The sequence below is a fragment of the Garra rufa genome, chromosome 17, assembly GCF_049309525.1.
Source record: "Garra rufa chromosome 17, GarRuf1.0, whole genome shotgun sequence".
NCBI lineage: Eukaryota > Metazoa > Chordata > Actinopteri > Cypriniformes > Cyprinidae > Garra > Garra rufa.
In genome coordinates, this window is record NC_133377.1 from 33,840,047 (window position 1) to 33,856,029 (window position 15,983).

General features: G+C 33.3%; 2 protein-coding genes across 2 annotated transcripts; both read right to left on the reverse strand.

Annotated features, from left to right (window-relative positions):
* Positions 1–2,475: 2,475 nt before the first annotated feature.
* smim13 (small integral membrane protein 13) lies at positions 2,476–8,562 on the reverse strand. The gene is made up of 3 exons (XM_073821955.1): positions 8,400–8,562; positions 6,660–6,749; positions 2,476–3,458 (listed from the first exon to the last, which is right to left on the reverse strand). Exons 2-3 carry the CDS (start codon positions 6,733–6,735, stop codon positions 3,268–3,270), a joined length of 267 nt encoding a protein of 88 aa, XP_073678056.1. The 5' UTR covers positions 6,736–6,749; positions 8,400–8,562; the 3' UTR covers positions 2,476–3,267.
* A 535-nt stretch (positions 8,563–9,097) lies between these two features.
* LOC141290201 (zinc finger protein RFP-like) lies at positions 9,098–14,054 on the reverse strand. Its single transcript, XM_073822400.1, has 7 exons — positions 13,915–14,054; positions 11,499–11,899; positions 11,255–11,350; positions 10,728–10,895; positions 10,497–10,635; positions 9,972–9,998; positions 9,098–9,795 (listed from the first exon to the last, which is right to left on the reverse strand). The coding sequence occupies exons 2-7, from the start codon at positions 11,895–11,897 to the stop codon at positions 9,248–9,250; spliced, it is 1,377 nt and encodes a 458-aa protein (XP_073678501.1). The 5' UTR covers positions 11,898–11,899; positions 13,915–14,054; the 3' UTR covers positions 9,098–9,247.
* Positions 14,055–15,983: the final 1,929 nt, after the last annotated feature.

A 15,983-nucleotide genomic window follows, 5' to 3' on the forward strand; every position in this document is an offset into this window, starting at 1 on the left:
TCAGTGCAAGTTTCTTACAGTTGAAACAGCTCAGATTTACATTTTAGTCTAGGATTAGGCTTAAGCCTTGTCTGTGAAACCGGGGGTATAAGTATTATTAATCAATTTAAAGTTCTAATCTAGTAGCATTATTATTATGTTATTATTATTAGTGTTTGAAAAAAGTTCACACTAGGCACTGCATTATTTATTTGCATTTTACTATAATAGGGTTTAAATACAGCAAACCTATTTACATGTTAATATATGCAGTAGTTAATATATAGTTATTCTGTTTTTAAAAAAAACTAGTCAGTTTAGATTTTAAACTGCTTTTTTGGAGACGATTACATTTTTTGAAAACCGTTCACAACTCTAATTCGCATTTTATACTGCTATCTTGTGGACAATTTTAGTAGTGCAGAAAAATCACTACAGCCGTAGCAGGTACATTCATTTGGCAACCACCAAACTGATTCTGAAAGAGTTCAAGAGTTCACATAAACAACTTCAGTGTTTTATGAAATATATTTATTATGAAGGGAAAACGTCTACTGTCATAGAAGGGACCCAGAAAAAAAGAACACATAACAAAAGTGACCGTCTACAATGGTGATAACGACATTTCTTCAGAAGCTGACCTGTGGACAGTTTCACACACAGGCAGGGTCGGTCTGACTTTGAGGTCAGTGCAGCATTTCTAGCTCTAATGCTTTTTATAAAGCTGGGAATAGTAGGGGTATCTGAGATCCATCCACTCATACAGGATGACTTCAACCCAAGCCGGAGGCACGAAGATGCAGAGCGGAGGCAACCGATGGCGGCCATCATATGCTGTGCTGGGACTTGGGAGCAAAGAAAATTGTACATAATCCTAGTATGCTGATTCCTAACATTGTTAAGGTGTGCAGTCCTGTCAAAATGTTTACTTTGTGACAAATAAAGCAGCTTTCATTGCACTTGTTGGATAAATGTGTATGGAAGTCCGTTTCAGTCATTAAAAAAAAAAAAAAAAAAAAACAGGAAAATTCAATTAAAAGGTAAGCAAATTTTTATCTTCGCAATTATTTTCCCTCAGAAAATAAACTAAATAAACCATTATTTAAAAACAACAAAACTTTTAATTTTAACCAAAAATCTAAATTAAATCTAAATAAATAAAAAATAGGGTAAACTTGAAATTCTGTGAGAGAGTTCTCTCTCAGAACTCACAATTCTATTTTTTGTTTCCACCATGGAATAAAAAAAATAAAAGGTCATTGCAATTTTTTAAAATAGCAACTCACAAGATTTCATGACATTTAAACTCACAATTCTGAGATAAACTCAAAATTCTAAGAAAAAAAGTTGAAATTCTCTCCTGCAAGTTTTACTCTATCGTTATATTATCCAATTCTAACTTTATATTTCACAATTCTGACTGTCCATCTTAGAATTTTGAGCTTATCTCACAATTCTAAGTTTCTATTTTGCAATTCTAAGAAAAGCCAGAATTATAAGGAAAAGTTAAAACTGAGAGATATAAACTTAGAACTGCAAGATAAACTCAAAAATTCTAAGAAATTCACAACTGTGAGAAAAAAAGTTTAAATTGTGAGATATAAACTCAGAATTGTGAGATAAACTTAAAATTCTAAGAAAAAAAGTTGAAATTCTGAGACATATATACTTTTTATTGAATTTACTTGAATTTTGAGTTTATATTCTGCAATTCTAACTTTATATCTTAATTCTAACTTTTCTTAGAATTTAGAGTTTATCTCAATTCTAAGTTTATATTCTGAAAAATTCTGAAAACAATTCTGAAAAAGAAAAGTTAGAAAAGTAGAATTGTGGGACATAAACGTAGAATTGCAGTATAATATGATATAAACTTAGAACTGTGAGATAAACTTAAAATTCTAAAAAAAATGATTTTTTTTAAAGACAAAAAGTTGTATTTAACTTCTTTATTTTTATTTTCTTTATTTTCAGAATTCAGAGAAAAAAAATCTGAATTATGAGATGTAAACTCAAAATTGCAAAATATAAACTCAGAATTGTGAGATAAACTCAAAAGTCTAAGAAAAAAGTCAGAATTGTGAGAAAAAAAGTTGAAATTGTGAGATATAAACTTAGAATTGCAGAATATAAACTCAAAATTGTGAGATAAATTCAAAATTCTAGGAAAAAATAGTTGAAATTGCGTGATATAAACAAAATTGCAGAATACAAACTCACAATTGCAAGGAAAAAAGTCAGATTTCTGAGACAAAGTTGTATTTAACTTCTTTATTTTGTATTCTATGATGGAAACAGACTTAAGAGAAAAAAGTTAGAATTGTGAGATATAAACTCAAAATTCTAAGAAAAGTCAGAATTGTCAGAAAAAAAAGTTCTGAATTATAAACTTAGAATTGCAGAACATAAACTCAGAAATGCAAGATAAACTCAAAATTCTAAGAAAAAAAGTCTGAATTGTGAGATTTGCAGAATATAAACTTAAAAGACAAAAAGTTGTATTTAACTTCTTTATTTTCTATTCCATGATGGAAACAGAATTCAGAGAAAAAGAATTATGAGATGTAAACTTAAAATTGCAAAATATCAACTTAGAATTTCGAGAAGAAAACTCAAAAATGAGAGAAATAAACATAACTGTAGGGGAAAAAAGTCACAATTGTGAGACATAAAGTTGTAATCACCGTTTTTATAAGCATTCTGTGTTTCTGCCATAGAAACAAAATAAAAAAGGTAACTGCGACTTTTAATCTCTCAATTCTGATGGAAACAAAAAAACAGAATAGCAAGATGTAAACTCAAAATTCAGAGAAAAAAAGTCCAAATTGAGAGATAAACTCGATAAACTCTGAACCGCGTTCTATTTAAATTCAGTTTTTCCATCAGAATTGTGAGAGAAAGTCTTTTCTGTTCCAGAAATAGTCTTCCGTAAATGTCAGAACCAGTGTGGTGTCAGTGTAAATAGTAGTGCTGTTACATTTGGACATCATCTTGTTCTTTGTGAGCTTGAGTCATAAACAGAACGGTTAAACAAATTCATACGGATACGCTCTCACGTAAATATGTTACACATCCACGCAGCCGGAGCCGAGGGTAGCATATTAGTCGGGACATGAGCGTGTGGCAGAGCTGGTTCATACAAAAAAGCGTGACTTCAGACGGGGCGTGATCGAGTATAACCATGATGAAGGAGAGCACAGTGACTGATGCAGGTCCATTACACAAGAAATGACCTCAAGTCCAGCCTAAAATAGCATAACGGTTATGACGGTGAACTGGTTCAGGGGTCTATGTAGTGCTGTCAGGAGGGACGATCCTTTGGCGAGCGGTTTTGGGTCGGTGGCGGGGCGTCGGGGGCGAGCTGCGTTCACTCTCGGACTCGGAGGGCTCTGTTTCAGCCTGCGGAGAACCGGTGTCTCCCACCAACTCCCGCAGGAACTTAAACTTAGACAGGAAGAGCTGCCACACCACATACCACCCTACAAACAGGACACAAAGATACTTTTAATGGAATACACAGTGTCTGGATTACACTGGAACTAGGAGTGAGATGATATGCCTTTGCATTTTTATCTTGAGTTTGACTCTGGTTTATTTGCACTGACTATAAGATAACACACAGATTCATGTGGTATTTGCAAAATTCTATGTGAACTAATGCACTGCCTGACAAATGTGATTTACATTTCATTCTGCTGAGAAATATTCCGTCATTTGCAGCAGTTAACAACAGTTAAAATGGTTTGTGTTAATCCAACCAAACTTAATGTTACCAACTTTAAGACTGTGTATTGTGACCCAGAGTATGTGATGTCAAAATTTCTCATGCAAAAAAATACAAAATATTTGATTGATATTGAAGCAAAATGTTCAAATCAAATAAGAATCAAAATGTACATTATCTTAATGCATTTTGTTACTGAGAATTTGATGAGAAAATATCAGAATTTGCTCAATTTTAATTTTATTCATGCAAAATTATGTTTATTATATTTATATATAATTATATTTATTATTAAAAAAATATGAGGAGTAATATAATCATTTAAATGTGAATAGCAATAGAATCAAAGGTAAAAACATATGGAAGATTATGGTAATAGAAAAATTTAAATAATAATAATAATAATAATAATAATGTCAATGCAAAATATCCAACAAAATCTTAAAATCACTTTTATTTTACTTTAGGGAGATGTATGAATTCATAATAAGAATGAAATGTAAAATAAATCCATTATGGTAATGAGAATTTGGTGGGAAAATGTCAGAATTTTCTAAATATTAATTTTATTTAGGCAAATGCAACCTATTATTTTTTCCCCTTTCATTATTGGGCAAACTATGAAAAGTAAAATAATAATTCAAATGAGAATTAAAATAGAATCAGATGTAAAACATATGGAACATTATGGTAATATGACTCAATGCAAAATATCCTAAAAAACCTTAAAATCGCATTTTGTTTTTGATTTTTTTTGTTTGTTTGTTTTTTTACTTTGGGAAGAAGAATGAATTCATAATAAGAATTAAATGATAAATAAATCCATTATGGTAATGACAGTTTGGTGGGAAAATGTCAGAATCTTCTCAATATTAATTGTACTTATGCAAAATACAATTTCTTTTTTTTTATTAGGGAAAATATAAAAAGTAAAATTATTTTTTAAATGTGAATAAAAATAGAATCAAATGTAAACACATGGAACATGATGGTAATAAGACTTCTCTAGAAAAATGTAAATAATAATAATAATGTCAATGCAAAATATCTTAAAATCACATTTTGTTTTTTGTTTTTACTTTGAGAAGAAGAACGAATTCATAATAAGAATAAAATGAGAATTTGGTGGGAAAATGTCAGAATCTTAATATTAATTTTATTTAGGCAAAATACAATACTATTTTTTTCTCTTTCATTATTGGGTAAAATATGAAATGTTAAATAATAATTCAAATGAGAATTAAAACATGGAAAAGTATGGTAATAAGACTTTAGTAGAAAAATGTAAAATGTAAAAATATCCTGAAAAATGTAAAATCACCTTTTTTTACTTTGAGAGAGAGAGTAAGAATTCATAATAAGAATAAAATGTTAAATATCTGGATGATTATGAAAAAAATTAAAAAAAATAATAATAATAATTCAAATGACAATAAAAAACATGGAACATTATGGCAATAAAACTTTACTATAAAATGTATATATTATTAACAATAATAATAATAATAATAATGTCAACGCAAAATATCATTAAAAATTAAATCGCATTTGGTTTTTTATTTTTTATTTTGGGAAGAAGTATAAAAATCATAATAAGAAAGAATGTCAAATATCTGAATGGATTATGGTAATGAGAATTTGTCAGGATTTTTTTCTCAATATTTTTTTTTTTTTTTAATGCAAAATACAATCTATATTTCTTCCCCTTTTATTATTGGGTAAAATATGAAAAGCAAAATAACTCAATACGGGCAAAAAAGGGATTAAATGTTAAACATATGGAACATTATCATAATAAGACTTTACTATGTAAATTACTATTATGTAAATAATAATAATATTAATGGCAATGCAAAATACCCCCCCCCCCCCCCCAAAAAAAAAAAAATGTGAAAAAATATGAATTAATAACAACAATAAAATGTAAAATATCTGGATGCATTATGGTAATGACAATGGGAAATGAGAAAATGATATGACTAAAATAAGAATTTAATGAGAGCCATAACGCAAATTGAATGTAAAACATAAATAGGACAAAAAATAAATAAAATAATATCACAATGTAAAATATCCTAAAAATCTAATAACCTTAATTTATGCAATTATTTGTATTTATATTTTGGGATAAAATATGAATCTAATGAAAATCATAATACGAGTCATATGTAAAACCTCTGGATACTTTACAAAAATATTCCATTTAGAAACATTAGTTAACATGAACAAGGAAAAATATTGCTTATTGTTAGATAATGTTAGCTAATGCATGATTTCATTAATAAAAAATAACCCAGACTTGTTCTTGGTAGAATATTCTGACACTTTAGTTAACACACAAAAAGCATCTTCCTCATAACTATTAACACACACAAGTGTTGGCATGTTCAGCGCAGTGACCTACATAGATTTGAACCAAGCCTGTGCCTGACATGATGACACAACTTCTCAAATGACATACTGGACATTGCACACTTATGGAACAGCTGACAGGTTTCTACAGTACAGAAAACCATTTTACTGCTCTTGTGTCCTTAACAGATATGGCTCAGTCAGAGAGACCTTGACCAAAGTCAACACTCAACTCACAGTGAACTCTGGAAATGAGACGTCTGTGTTGCTGACAGTCAGCAAACCTGCTCTATTTTTGCAGTGCTTGACTGTACCGGCCACATTCTCTCACATAAGCCCATAATTTCAAGGCTGTGAAGTCACTACAGAGAAAATCATGTCACAGAAGGTGTGCCTTTTCCTTAGAAATATGACCAACAGATTACAGAGCAAGCAACCACTGAGATATACTTCACAGAATCATGCAATTCCTTGAATTTATAGCTTTAAGATAAGCTACAGTGAGCCCAAATGTATTCAAACACTCAAGTCACACTTAAAAAAGTCATTGCATTAGATGAAAAATTGCAGGATCTTCTTTCAGGGTGTTTCGGCAGCTACTTACCGAAGAGCATAAAGAGGAGGGCACATATCAGCGTGGCCACAATCACCAACACGGTCAAACCAACACTCTGCCACATCCTCCTCTTCTTTCCTAATAAACAAAACAAACCTTCACATCTGCTCTATAAGCTCACCATGTTCTCAATTCAACACTACAATTCCTGTAGGAATGTCTGATATCATCATACATCCAATATAGAGTTCAAATTTCATATGTAAAATGCACCATCATTGGATCAAATATATCTGCTCAGAATTGTATATACCTTTTCAGAATCTGTGACTTGTGTATTATTGATCATTAAAGTAAAAAACAAATAAAAAATTAATGAGACTATAAATATGATTGATTTTTTTTATTCAGTACTGCCTAAAATATTTAACAAATACATTTATAAATGATTAAATTTGCATTAACGAATCCACCTGCATAAATGACCATTTTGTAGTCATTTAGTGTAATAATTATTTCCTTATTTTTGCTAATCATCTTATTTTTTTGGCAAGGTGCATGTAAAATGCATATCATACAAACCTTAAAATGTCATATAAATATACACTACCAATCAAAGGTTTTTGAACAGTAACATTTTTAATGTTTTTAACGTGCATTTATTTGATCAAAAGTACAGCAATACAGTAAAATTTTGAAATATTTTTACTATTTAAAATAACTGTTTTCTATTTTAAAATATTTTAAAATGTAATTTATTCCTGTGGTTTCAAAGCTGAATTTTTTGCATCATTACTCCAGTCACATGATCCTTCAGAAATCGTTCTAATATTCTGATTTGCTGCTCAAAAACGTTTATTATTATTATGTTAAAAACAGCTAAGTAGAATTTTGTTTAGGTTTATTTGATGAATAGAAAGTTTAGAAAAACAGCATTTATCTGAAACAGAATTTTTTTTTGTAATTATAAATGTCTTTATCATCACTTTTGATCAATTTAAAGCATCCTTGAAAAATAAATAAATGCTTTTGAACCTTTCTATTCATCAAAGAATCCTGAACAAATGTACTCAACTGTTTTAGTATTGGTAATAATAATAATAATTGTTTCTGAAAAAGCAAATCTGCATATTGGAATGATTTCTAAAGTATAGAATGATTTTGAAGCTTTGATCACAGGAATAAATTACATTTTAAAATATATTAAAATAGAAAACAGTTATTTTAATTAGTACAAATATTTCAAAGTTGTACTGTTTTTGCTGTACACTTGATCAAATAAATGCAGGCTTGTGAGCAGAAGAAACTTACTTAAAAAACATTAAAAGTCTTACTGTTCAAAAACTTGAGACTAGTGTCAATAAAGTAGTGCAATTATATGAACTACTATATTATATATCAAATTATAAATCAAATTTGAGACGAACACACATACATACACTTACCACATCACTTAATCATACGTTATATTTATTATATGTCAGTTTAGAAATGTACCATGGTATTGCTAGGTTTTGGACAGTACCACTATGATAATATCATATGCACCATAGTACACTTATGGTATCAAATTATAATATTATGGTACTTTGAACTATACCATACGATAGTTAAAAGTTATAATAAAAAGTGTAGAAATATCAGATAATATATGACAAATTTTCGCTTGTGTGGTATCAGTATAAAGTCAGTGATTGTACACAGAGAGAGGTCTGTGATATGTCTCTTATATGAGTCATGGCAGATGAAAGTGTTTATGTTTATGGTCAGATTTATGATCAGACTTACAGACGTTTACGCCTCAGTCTTCACGCCGAATCCCGCGGGGACGGAGGCCGGTAGAGCATGTCATACAGAGTCTCAAATATTCCTCTTATCTACATCATTGCGACATTTACAGAGAAAAGAGAAGAGCGAGAAAACACCGAACTCGAGCCTCAACAACACACTCAATCTGAGGATGACCCGGAAGCGGTCATTCTTACTATTCCGCCGCGTGGTATTTTGGGAATTGAAGTTTTTTTTATGTGCGCCCAAATCACTTAATAAATAAATAAATAAATGAATTTAAATTACATCACGAGTCCATTCTATTTTATTCTATTTTTGTCTTCTTTTGTTTATCTTTTCTTATTATATAATCAATCTGAATCTGAATCAATCTTTTTTTTTTATATTCCTGTATAAATAAACATTCTGAAATTAATTTAGAATTGTTTACTAAAAATCAGTTGGTCAAATCGTATTTTTATATTTATGTAGGCTATTTGGCAAACTGCTTTTATCCAAAGCAATTTACATTGCATTGAAGTTTAATTAGTTCTTGCATTGCTTGAAATCAAACCCATGACCCTGACCTGTAATTGTGCACTAAGAATCACACTCAAAAACATCTTGATTAAACATAACCCAAACAGTCAGCTGACCCTGCTCTGGTTTCAAACACAGACATGACACAGCACAACAATAGAAATTCAGGTCTTTATTCAAATGCGGCAATTACTTAGATGTAAACAGAGCAGCTACAACATTTTATGTACAGTTTATTTTATTTTATATACATGAGGGGCAAAAATTACCTGAACATTTCTTTTTAAAAAGTTAATGGGACATTCTAGAACATTAGGGGTGTAAATTCATGTATTGTAACTGACAGGTGTGATGATCAGTGGGCTTGAATTTTTACCTCCATTGTTAAGGCATGGGCTAAAATATGGATAGAGTTTGCCACTGAAAGACTGATCAGTGTAAGAGTAGATATGAGAGCTGGACTCCACATCATAAAAGGACACCAGACCATACTCATAATCCACAAACACACCGACCCGCTGTGGCTTCACACTCAGAGACAAAGAGACAGTGGAATCAGCAAAGGCTTTATATTCATTTCCATTCCTCAAAACAACAGTCCAGTAACCATTACCGGGATTCAGAGGGATATCTCCCTTTCTGTTAATGGATTCTCTGACCACTCCTAAATTCCAGTCAATCTTTCCTTTCACCTGCACCTCAAAATAAAATCTCCCTGAGAAAAATCCCTCATTTCCCAGGATGCTTACAAGGAAATTAAATCTCTTTGGGTTTTCTGGGAGTTTCTGAGTAAGGTCTCCATGTCTCACTTGTTTTCCATCATCAGACAAGATGAGATTTGAATGAGCTGTATCAGGATCTAGAGTCACATCCACTGAGAAAACAGAGAATATGAATCACAACTACACAATACTACATAATGATGCTAATAATAATAATAAACAAAAAATGATGATGTTTTTAATATTTATTTCAGTTTATAATCCAATTATAGTGCAGCTGTGAATACAAAAAAATGTAAACTGGTGTAGTTCAGACAGCACACTGTACCTGCATACTGCTGCATCCACTTCAACTCTGTAGAGACACATGACAATAAAATATCATGAGATCTTTTTTATATGTGGATTAGACAAGCTTTAATGTTATACATAAAGAATTGTGTACAACATCATTTTTGTCTCTGTAATATATAAAAAAAATAAAAATAACTCCTATTGCTTAATATTCCCACTTTTTAAAAATTGATATAACAGGTTATTTTGATAATGTTATTCATCTCAGTTTTGGATTAGATTAGTGCAGTGGTTACCAAGCAAATACAACATTTTAGGAAATTAAAATCTATACTTGCAAAAATAAGTACCAATAAATGTATGCGTGTTTTATTGCCAATATACAGTATATTACACCAATTCTGACTAAAGGTTTGACTGTCTTGAACATTATTGTTTTTTTAATAGATTGATGTTTTTAGAGGTCACAGTGAAAATTTGATTATTGCAAAATTTTTCAAACATTTTGCTTAGATAATCAGAAGAAAATATAAAAATGGTGTATTTGATGTTGATGTACCAGTTAGCTTGAGTTTCTCATGCAGAGTGCCCTGCAGTTGAGTCAGAGATCTTCTCAGATTCTCCAGACTCTCATGAGTCTTCATACTGAACTCAGGCCAGTTCCTGGTGTTTGTAGGGCTGCACAGGGATGAGTAAATCTACAGCAGGAGAGAGGAGAAATCCTTTAAACAGGTGGCGTGTTATGGTGTCATATACTGCATTATCACTAATCAGAGAGATGTTGACTGACCTGTAGGAGGTGGAGATGATCTTCAGTGTGTGAGAGCTGCTCCAGCTCAGTGTTTCTCATCTCTAGCTCAGTGATCTCCTGCTCCAGCCCTTCAATAAGCTCATGCTCCTGTTTCTCTGCTGCTTTCTGCTGTTTATCGATCAACTCCAGCATTTCAGTATAAAATGTCTAAGGCAAGAATCAGTGTTATTTTAGCTCATAATTCTTAGATTCTTATCATTTTAGAGGGTTTTCAACGGTATTACACTAAAAGATTCTTCAAATCATATGTTTTGTTGAATGAATGAATGAATGAATGAATGAACGAGGAATTTATATAGCGCTTTCATTGTGTATTGTATCAAAATCAACAACTCTTTTATAAAGACACTCACTTGTCGATGTAACATGCAAAAAGAGTCACTCTAAAATCCCCACCACTAACACGGTCTGAACAAACACAGAAGTCCCCTGAACTAGCCTAAATTACCTACAATAACCATTAAATTAAATGTAATTACAAAATTTTGAAATCATTTTAAACTCACTTTACTAATTTGTGCTGAGTGTTTGATGTCTTGAATCTTCTTGAGTCTGTCCTGGATCATCTGCTGCACATCCTTCTGTGTCTTCATCAGTTGAGTCTATAGACAGAGAACAACACAGAAACATTTCTCATAACAGAGATTTACTGTCTTCTGATACATTTTTCATATTGATTTATTTAATAAGATCAAGATCAAAATCAAATTTGAATTCCTCATGATAGGACTCAGAAATGTTATTTTCTACCTTCTTCTCTTCACTCTCCTCTTCTAAAGATACAGTGTTGTGGGTCTTGTGTTCTTTCACAGCACACATCAAGCACACACATGTCTGATCATCTCGACAGAACATCTCCAGAGGTCTCTTATGTTTATGACATACATATTCCTCTGGATTTTTCACAGCACTTTTTACTTTATAGTGATCTGCGAGCTCTCTGAGAGTGGTATTAATCTTGAGATCAGGTCTTTGCTTGAATGTTTCTTTACAATATGGACAGTTGCAGGTCTGGCTGTTGTCCCAGCACTTATTCAGACAGGTCTTGCAGAAGTTGTGTCCACATGGAGTGCTGACTGGATCAGTGAACACATCCAGACATATAGAGCACTGAAGCTCCTCAGTTAGTGGACCACTGGAGGATGACATGTCTGGAAAGAGAAAATATGAAAATAAACTAGGGCTGCACGATTAATCGTTTTTAAACCGAAATCGCGATTTGAAAGGGTGCGATTTTCAAATCGCAAGAGCTGCGATTATTTCGATTAATTATCAACTGTGGTAACAAGCATATAAATCGTTTTTGACAGGTCGCTTCATGTGCATATTACATCTTCATGCTTATATTACGTTTGATGCAGAGTTTAACCAATAGGGGGCATTTTAACACTGCATGTAGAGACGTGCACAGGACGTATTTTTCAGTCCTGCATCCGCAGAAATATGTTTATCTCGTTCCGTTCCCGCCTCGACATTCATGTTTTGTCCCGCTTCTGTCCGCAAAAGCCCGCATAAAAGTAACCTTTATAGTTGTTGTTTTTTCAGTACATCAATTGAATTTACATGAAACAGATCTCGTAAGTTTCACAAAACCCCAGCATAAACGTCCCCGATAAAAATATTTGTTATAGCCTATAGGCTAAGCATCAACATTCACAAACCACTGTTATTCTTAACAGAAAATGCAAGCAGACACCGCTCATTTAAAGCTGATATCTCAGTTTATACGCGAACTTATCAAGCTCTACAATGAATAGTATGCACAATGAATCTTTCACAATGTCTACACTTCGTGTGTTTTAATTCGTGAGCACGCAATATTCAGCACTGTGCAAGAACATTTGAGCAGTGAGTGGATTCTAACTTAAACACCTCTGATGACTGCCTATCCCTGTGCTTACTAATCATAGCTGTAAGTTGTATACTAGTTGTTCTTGCTGCTTTTGTGCAATAGATGAATAACAATGTTTTGTTTTTTAAATATTTTGTTTAGATATTTCTATTTTGCGGGAGTCCCGCGAATCATTTTATTTTCCCGCGTCCCGCACAGCCGCACTCTCCCATCAAGTTATGTTCCGCGCCGCATTCGTTTGCGTCGGGTCCCGCTGTACTCTCGTAGGAGTGCAGGTCTCTACTGCTTGTACTGAGCAAATAACGGTAACGCCATTTGGAAACGATGAGCGGGAGCAGCGGCTAAACTTCCCAACAAAGTGTCTCTTAATGTAGGTTATCATCAGTGTTTTACTAATGTAAAATAGTTTACAGTGTGTTTGGATTCCTAAAAGATTTTAATTATATTTTGTTATAAAATAATGTTATTTATGTATGTATGTATGTATGTATGTATGTATGTATGTAATCTATTAGGATTTTATATAATAAAATATATAATATTTTTATTAATTAATTTTGTATAATATTATATATTTTATTTTAAAAGATTTAAATAATATTTTATTATATCATTTTAATTGTTAATTCAATTTTATTTAAGATACTGTAGTTATTTTCTTAATTTGTCATGACAACTTTATTTAAAAAATGACAACAATGTTTAAGAGGTTTTAAATAAACAGTAGAACAGTGTAGCATACTTGCTTGGTCTTTCTTTGGTGCTGTTAAAACCACCATATCAAACTTGTAGCTCTTTTATGAAATAGTAGTAAATCGCATTTTAAATCGCAAATCGCAATTTTGATCAGAAAAATCGCAATTAGATTTTTTCTCTAAATCGTGCAGCCCTAAAATAAACCACCAATACTTACAGTTTGGACACCATCCATTACTGGGACTGGGTAAGATATCTCCTTTCCTGTCTGTTGGTGAATTTTGAACAAGTACACACAGTATATATTCTCTGTATATATATATTCTTCCCATTAACAATCAGTATAAAGTGTTATTTTATCTTGTTTTATGAAAATGTGATTTAAAAGCATGTCTGAATTCAGACTGTCATTTATTTTTTTTATTTTTTTTTACCTCCTCACAAAGTGTATGATACACCAAATTGCTTTTAAACCGGTTAAATGCCATAGGCTACTTTTAATACAACTCTCAGTGAAAACAGCCAATGTTGTAAAATATTTGACATGCTAAAACTTGGTTCAGTTCAACTCCAGTTTGACCTGTTTAGGAGAATCTCTCTAATATTTATATCACTTACCTATGAGTATCAGATGTGTTCTCAAGGGTTTTTGAACGGCTCAATAAATATTCTGTTGGTTAAAGAGTTTGGCAGTTTAAGGCGTCCATGTCGTTGTTCATAGTGTTTGTATTGGCATTCGTACCTGCAGTCACACTCATAACATAAATGTCCACTACTAAAAATAAAACCCCTCTTTAAATACCACTTACGTCAACTGACGTTGCTCTTCGCTATCGCCATCTAGTGAGAACACAGAGTGATAGCACTATATATTACATATTTCCGGAGAAGTTCACTTTCAGAATAAAAATTTACAGGTAATGTACTCACCCCCTTGTCATCCAAAATGTCTTTCTTTCTTCAGTCGTAAAAAAATTATATTTTTTGAGAAAAACATTTCAGGATTTCTCTCCTTCCATCTAATTTTCTCCTCCAACTTCAAAATCGTCCTACATTGCTGTTTTACCCTTTTTTTGTAAAGGGCGTTTGACCTTCTTTGCATGTTCACTTTGTAAACACTGGGTCAGTACTTCTGCAGTGATGCAGAATGATTTTCGGAGTTGGAGGACAAAATAAGATGGACGTTTCTTGACATACCCTAACTGTCATGAACCAGAATACACAGAGCACATGCAGAGCTAAACAAGACAAACATTTGAGGTTAAAAAGTATATAAACTGTAATTTTTTATAGAAAATAACCAATCGTTTCGCTTCCTCAGCTGGGATCGTTTAGAGCCCTTTGAATCCACATTTAAACTGCATTTTGGATGTTCAAACTTGGGGGCACCATAGAAGTCCACCATATGGGGAGAAATCCTAAAATGTTTTCCTCAAAGAACATAATTTCTTTACGACTGAAGAAAGAAAGACATGAACATCTTGGATGACAAGGGGTGACTGACTACATAATCTGAAAAAAAATTGTTCCCCTTTAAATCTTTTTTCATACTCTTTAAACAGGCATAACAAAAGCACTTAATTTTCTCAGGAGTGAGGTAGACATCATCTTATAAATACACTAACGTGATGATCAAATGAACTATCATTTATCTAACTTTTCATGTGTGTCTGTTTGTACAGCAGACTTACAAAAGCTTAATCATTTGGCAACATTTGTTAAGAGTTTCCAGGACAAATGCTGCCAAACTTACAGTTGTTTCATAAAGACAACAAAAGTACAGTAATGGTAATTCATTCATAGAAATGTAATTTTTTTTATTAATTGCTGTATTAGTTATATGTAAACCAAGCAGCTTTAATTTTACATGCATTGTAACTTTAGCGTGTTCGACTGTATGCATACACCAAGCCGCTTCAGACAGAACGCCAGTAGCGCTTCCACAGACAAAAACATGCACAATTATTACAAAATGCGCGGTTTTGGCGAGTTACCTTGTAAACGTATTCTTAAAAGAGTCGGCGGAAAATCGAATATGTGGACCAGGGCGGAGAGATCAGGGCGGCCCCCAAATGAATCTAGCTGAATAGCCCTGATCTATGGTGTCACTCAGGGAGAGCGGCGCCCTAGCGCTCTATATTGGCCAGCAGCCTCTGCTTCCCGAGCTCCCTGATCCGCCATGGCTTCCTGAGCTCCCTGATGGCTTCCCGAGCTCCCTGATCCGCCGTGGCTTCCCGAGCTCCCTGATCCGCCATGGCTTCCCGAGCTCCCTGATGACTTCCCGAGCTCCCTGATCCGCCATGGCTTCCCGAGCTCCCTGATCCGCCATGGCTTCCCAAGCTCCCTGATCCGCCATGGCTTCCCAAGCTCCCTGAGGGCTTCCCGAGCTCCTTGATCCGCCATGGCTTCCCGAGCTCCCTGATCCGCCATGGCTTCCCAAGCTCCCTGATGGCTTCCCTGAGCTCCCTGATCCGCCATGGCTTCCCAAGCTCCCTGAGGGCTTCCCGAGCTCCTTGATCCGCCATGGCTTCCCGAGCTCCTTGATCCGCCATGGCTTCCCGAGCTCCCTGATCCGCCATGGCTTCCCAAGCTCCCTGATGGCTTCCCTGAGCTCCCTGATCCGCCATGGCTTCCCGAGCTCCCTGATCCGCCATGGCTTCCCAAGCTCCCTGATGGCTTCCCTGAGC